We start from the raw sequence: 6000 nt of genomic DNA on the forward strand, positions 1-6000 counted from the left end.
TTTTCCTCGAAGAGTTTAAAATGAAAGAGCTGAAATAATGCCTGCTTTAGGAGCTACTAATACCCAGTTCTTCCTCCAGTGAAACAGCTGAAAAACTTTTCAGCCTTGACCTTCCCTTGCCTCCCCACTGCTGCAGTATTTATGTGCGTGGACAAGACTCTATCTGCATGCAGGCTGAAGAATGCAATTAAAACTCAGATCTCTTGTCAAACACATCACAGTCCCAGACAGGCACACCTAGTTCATTGCTCCCCTCTCTAAATATTATCACTCATATCAAAAGCAAACGCTACAAATCTTGTCATTTACTGCCTGTGCTGCCTCTGTTTACAATGCAGGGAAATGGTTAATGTGAGGGATTGAAAAGAGATAAAGGTGCAGAGCTCTGAGAATAATTCATCCTTCCCCACGAATGAGTTTTCAGGCTTTCAGCTCGATTTGTCACACATCTTTAGTGTATTAAAAACAGTAACACTGGAATCTGGAACATGGGCCAAACACACTGGCTAGCACAAGGATCAGTTCATAACCCGTAATGCCCTGTGCTTTAATTTTATGTGCCCTCAGGATTAGCTCTCCCCTTCAGTGTTACAGTACCTTTAATCTCATTGACTCTGCTATAAATTGTTAACAAACTTATTGATTTTCTTTTTAAAAATCAATACCTCTGTTTCATGTTGGCCATTAGCATGGCTTAATTGGCAGCCAATGAAGCGCTTTGCCTGCAGGGGTTGGCCATTACCTGAACTTTCCTTTGAAGTCAGCTGAACTTGCTATGCAGTGTTGAGCATCATGCAGAAATAATTCTTAAAGTAATGGTTCACCTTAAAATAAAACTCAATCTAAGTATCCAGATGTAAACAGGCCTACGCACCAAGCTAACGAGAGCTGCTTTACTCCCCTCAGTGGAGACTGCAGAGAGTCACTAGAAAATGACATTTTTTCATTTGTGAATCACACATGTCTTTAAAAATATCTATCTGTCTTTCCAGGCCTAAAAGAAATAAGCCATTTTCACCCATTTTGCGTGTTGTTGTATTTGGGCTTAGCCTACTTTCTGGAAGACTGTGAACCAGTTGAGCAGAGGCTAAATATAACCAGAGTAGAATATCAGTGCTGCTGAAGATATTAGTAGTCAGCCATTGCTATTGTTATCCATCATTTATTTCCAAACCAACCCAACTGATTTCATATCTGCTGATAGGTTTGACATCAGTGTAATTGTTTGTTGGCTGCCATCTCAAGCTAGTGATATGTGAATTTAGCTAGTTAAGACTGCTGTTTAAAAAGTCTACTTAAAGTTTGTTTATCACTGGAGTCGTTTTGTTTGGCTACCAGCTCAAGCTAACAATATGTGAATGAAGCCTGTTCAGACGAGCCTGCTTCTGAAAGTATTTGAAGTCTGTTGGACACCGGAGTCGCTGTTCGTTGGCTAGCAGCTCAAGCTAATCAAATGCCTAATCAATCTAAGGATGTTACAGCAAACCTTATTCATGCTAAGCAACGTGATTTGGAGATTAATTTAAATCAGGGTTGTAAAATCTTTGAAGTAGACAATGTGATTATGGTGAAAATCATACAGGCAATTCAAATGACATGCTGCAGTCACATTTTGTGTCGCATCTCCTCTAAGTTCAGTAGAAGACTGAAGGCTAAAATCGGTCAACATTTTCCTTCTCTTGCAAAGCTTAAACATGGCTTTCAGCTCCCTCGGCTTTAGCCTGTTGCACAAGGTTGACCTTGAGCTGGTTTTTCTTTGAAAAGCACACACACAATGATGTCGTGAACATAATTCCAAGTACTTGTATGCTACATTTAGAGCACAGAAAGAATACAAACCACTTTGAACATCCTTAGAAATACATGGCATGTTAGCATTTTATCATCAAAACAAGGTTGGATAAGATGGACAAAATGAAAGGTCATTGTCTAATTAAAGGAGTCTCTCCTGTGTACTGATCATATCAAGGCTCCTGGTGAAAACAAGATTGTTTAATTATTACCCTTGATTGCTCTTGTTTGTCATCTGGGAGGAGATACTTTTATTGAACTTTAGCTTCCTCATTACGAGGAGACAACCAGGTGAGAGAAGTCGGTTTTTGTCACAGCAGTTGTAGTTTTATATATTGACTCATTACTTGAGTTTCTGCTGAGTGGTTGAATTGCTCACGGAAGTGATGTGTCAGTTGGAAAAAAGACATACCTCATTTGGACCTAGTTGGTAAGCTGTGGCCTGAAGCAAAACTTACTGAGCCAAACAGCAGCTCCCTCCTCTCCAACAAAACAGACATGGCACAAATAGGATTCAGAGAGTCAATGTTTCTTAACAAGCCTCCTATCAAAGCCCTATTTGGCTATTCCTGGGAGACAGCATGCATCCAGTCCAATAGGAGAGGGGCCTGATATTTATTATTGTGATATTTATGTCCCATAGAGCTCATGGATTGCTCACCACATTGTTTTCCACTCCCATAAAGGACTGAAATGGGCAGAAGTGGCCCCCATGTTTATCACTGTTTATTTGTCTCTGTTGGTTTATTAGTTTGTTCGGCGCTGCTTTGTTTGCCTCCAGCTTGCTTGACAGCTTGCCTCCACTGGGAATAGAGTGGCCTCGGTGTCCCAGCTCTAAATATACACCAATTTTCACCTGACGTTCAGTTTGTCTAAAGGCACTGCTGTTTGGGGGAAAGCCTTTCAGCCTTTGAAGAAACTGCGGATTTCTGTGCATTAATGAATCTGATTTGACAGGACTTTAATTAATGTTGTTATTACAGAAATGGACATGATTAAAAGGGAATTTGCCCACAGTGCAGACAGATTTGATTATGTTTACACAAATACAAACCAAATGATTGAAAGGTTTCTATAAATAGCTTGCACATACAAATCTTTCTTTTCGTTTTAATTGCATGGATTATTATATGAGGATGTAAAAATTCACAGATGTAAAAAAATGCAAACTATAAAAATGTGAAAATATGTGTGATAAGATGTTATTACATTTTTAAAAGGGAATTTTAAAATATAGGTTATCACCTTAAACTTGAATACTACATTTGATGGGGGAAAAAAAGCCCTTTACACCCACTATGTGTATGTTTTTGGGGTAATTATGCCACCTTTAAAATTACTGTGATAACATGTAGTATTTTTATGTAGAAAAATTAGACAACAAGATGACAATATTGATACCACTCTTGGTAGGTTTATGCGCCTATTTTTGACATTGTTTTCCCGGCCGGGAGAGGTTACCTGGCAACCGGCAGAGAATCCAGGAGGTTACTGGTCCTGGTCAGAAAAAGAGTCCAGCACAAACCACCCAAGAGAGTGGTGCTGATCTTCTCATCTCACTCCAGAAAGCCAAACTATTCCTTGGAGAGCTCAAATCTGGAATAAACTGTGGTAACACTTTACTTGGAAAAAGATTTTGATTTGTTAGAATCAGAGTATGAGAGAATTTCCCAGCAATGAGAGCTATTATGACATGCTTTTGATGCATGTCAGTACGCTTCAAGTAAAGTGTCACCCAAAACCTCTTGCATGTTTGATTCTCACCCCTCTCTCCTGTCTTTACTTTGCTACCACCTCAGCCCGGGTGTGCGACAACGAGCTCCTGCGCTGCCAAAATGGCGGCGTGTGTGTCGGCAACATCCGCTGCAACTGTCCCCCAGCCTACACGGGCCTGCTGTGTGAGAAGCGACGCTGCGAGTCGGAGCTGGGGGGCTGCGGGGGCCCCGATTCGGGCCAGGCCCCCCTGACGCCGCCTTCCCGCCCAGTGCTGCTGCTGATGCTGCTGCTGGGCTCTGCACTGCTGAGAGAGGCCTCCAGTTGGCCCGCCGTGCTCTAAAGAGAGCCATGGCCTGGTGGGAGTGTTCAACTCCCCATCACCTCCACCTTAACCTCCCCTCCCATCCCTCTTTTCAAATAATCAACAACCATTAAACAGGAACAACCACGAGCTTTCTGGACTGTACTGTACTGAGCTTCTCCGCCGCCAGACTCAGTGGACACTCGCGCTGACAATAACGGGAATGTGCCAGACATGAGTGCAAAAACTTTTCATTTAATTTCAAAGAATATATATACAAATGAAAAAAACATATGAAATGCCAGATATTATCAAAAAGAGTAACTGAGCATTTGCCTAATAAGAGTAAAATGAGCAAAGAACAATGAGAGCCCCACCCCCTCTAAGCCATACCAGGTATTTGAGCTCCTTCCAGTTTGAGAAGGGATAACTAAGGGTGACAGACTTCCTCTCTTATTGCCACGGCAACAACAGCTGCAACCAATCAGCTCTCGCACGGTGTCCGCCGAACCCCCCCGGGATGCTTCTGCGAGTTAGTGTTGGCTGGACTGACGCCGAAGAAATCTCAAAGAACCTGTCGCCGCTGAACGGCACAGACTGGCCTCCGAGACACCACGTTACACTTCAGCACAGTGACGAACAACACGAGGAGGAAACACAGGGAGCGTTCTTTGCTGTCAGTGCATTGTGGATAGAAGGAAATCTGTCCGGACTGCCACTTTGCACCACACAAACCCTGCCCACGTCGATCCCTCTCTCGCTTTCTGTCTCTCCTTCGAGCTCTATCTCATCCTCCCTCCTGTCCATCCTCCGCCCCTTTCCGTGACCCGGTCCCCCCTGCCCCCCGATCTCCTCGCCACGCCGCCACAGACCTGTGCTTTCGTGAATGTTAACTCTGTAAAACCTCGTTGGTTGAAAGATTCTTTTGTCCGATGTTAGTGATGCACATGTGTAAGAACCCTCCTCCCTACCAAAAGATACTCCCATAAAGCTGTCTGATTCCTTTTCTATCTTAGAGCCACCACGCTCCCGACGATCATGGTCAGAGGATAGTTTTCACCCCAGCAGACCAGAAGCGCATAGAAAACCATCGGTGTATTTGCAAGTTCTTTTCTCGACAGAGCAAACAAAAAAGAGTCATGTAGTCCTTTTGTATCTTTGCCGAACTGTGATTGAAAAAAAGGCGACCTTTAATGTATCTATTTAAGACCTCTAACTGCGAAAGCAATTGTTTATGGTTTTCTTTCCGTTTCTTTCATTTACTTCTTTTCTTTGTTAATATTACTTTTAGTTGTGCAGTTGGTTTTCCTTTGTATTGGCAACGTGCTGGCATCAAAGAATATCAGTTTACATATACAGTATTAATAAAGTGTAATAAAATCCCACCAAAGGACATTATAAATGTTTTGTTCTTGCTTTAACACTTGAGAATTTAAGTGAATAAAAATTTAAAAATTAAAGTGTGTTGATCATTTGTTGATCACAGGTGGGTGCATGAGTTTGATGAATTTTAATATCAAGTATCTGCCAAGTAAACCCGAAATTTATTAATTTTTCTGAGTTAAGAAAGAGCAAAAGACTGAAACTGTTAAAGTCTGCAGTGTGTACAGGTGAATATAGGCAGTCATAATGCATTATAAGCCCCGTAAGTCAACCTCTAGTTTATGACCAGCCAAGAGCCTCCATAAGACACTTGAACTTCATTCCAAGTCACATCTATAATGTTTTATGACTGCTTAAAGCATTACGTCTGTTTATATGTGTAGTCATAAAGCATTACGAATGCATTACAATGCGCTAATATATCTGCTCCTGTAATGTGCTGCACACACTTTAGCTGCTGCTGCTTGAGAAGTGCTGACACGCTGTATAAGCTAACCTGCAGTCGGGGAAACGAAACCCCCCCAGCAAGGCCACCGCGACAAAATAATGGCACAAAAATCTGTGTATCAGCCTTGGTGATATTTCCGTGCTATTTATCTCGAATTCAATCTGGTAAAGATTTGTTTCAGTGGCATGCATTGTCGGAGGCACCAAATTAAATATTTACAACTATCGATGTCTCCCAGAGAGCCTGTGTTCAAAGCTTATATAGTGGGTGTTGGCAGATACTCGACAGTTCATCCATAACCTGAAAAATGCAGACCGCAGCTCTGACTAAACAGACTCCATCCTTTTGTTTTTTAAAACTT

General features: G+C 42.0%; 1 protein-coding gene across 7 annotated transcripts in view; it reads left to right on the plus strand.

The window, feature by feature from the left end:
- Positions 1 to 5251, plus strand: part of ntng1a (netrin g1a) — a 198755-nt gene extending 193504 nt beyond the window's left edge. For 6 of the 7 annotated variants that reach the window (XM_046371886.1, XM_046371891.1, XM_046371890.1 and 3 more), the window contains one exon: positions 3591 to 5251. In XM_046371886.1, the coding sequence (XP_046227842.1) occupies positions 3591 to 3847 (257 nt within the window). In that variant the 3' untranslated portion in view covers positions 3848 to 5251. The remainder of the gene's footprint in view (positions 1 to 3590) is intronic. The other variant, XM_046371892.1, reaches the window with a different exon arrangement.
- The last annotated feature ends 749 nt before the right edge of the window (positions 5252 to 6000 follow it).

This window comes from Scatophagus argus, chromosome 18 (assembly GCF_020382885.2).
Source record: "Scatophagus argus isolate fScaArg1 chromosome 18, fScaArg1.pri, whole genome shotgun sequence".
Classification (NCBI taxonomy): domain Eukaryota; kingdom Metazoa; phylum Chordata; class Actinopteri; family Scatophagidae; genus Scatophagus; species Scatophagus argus.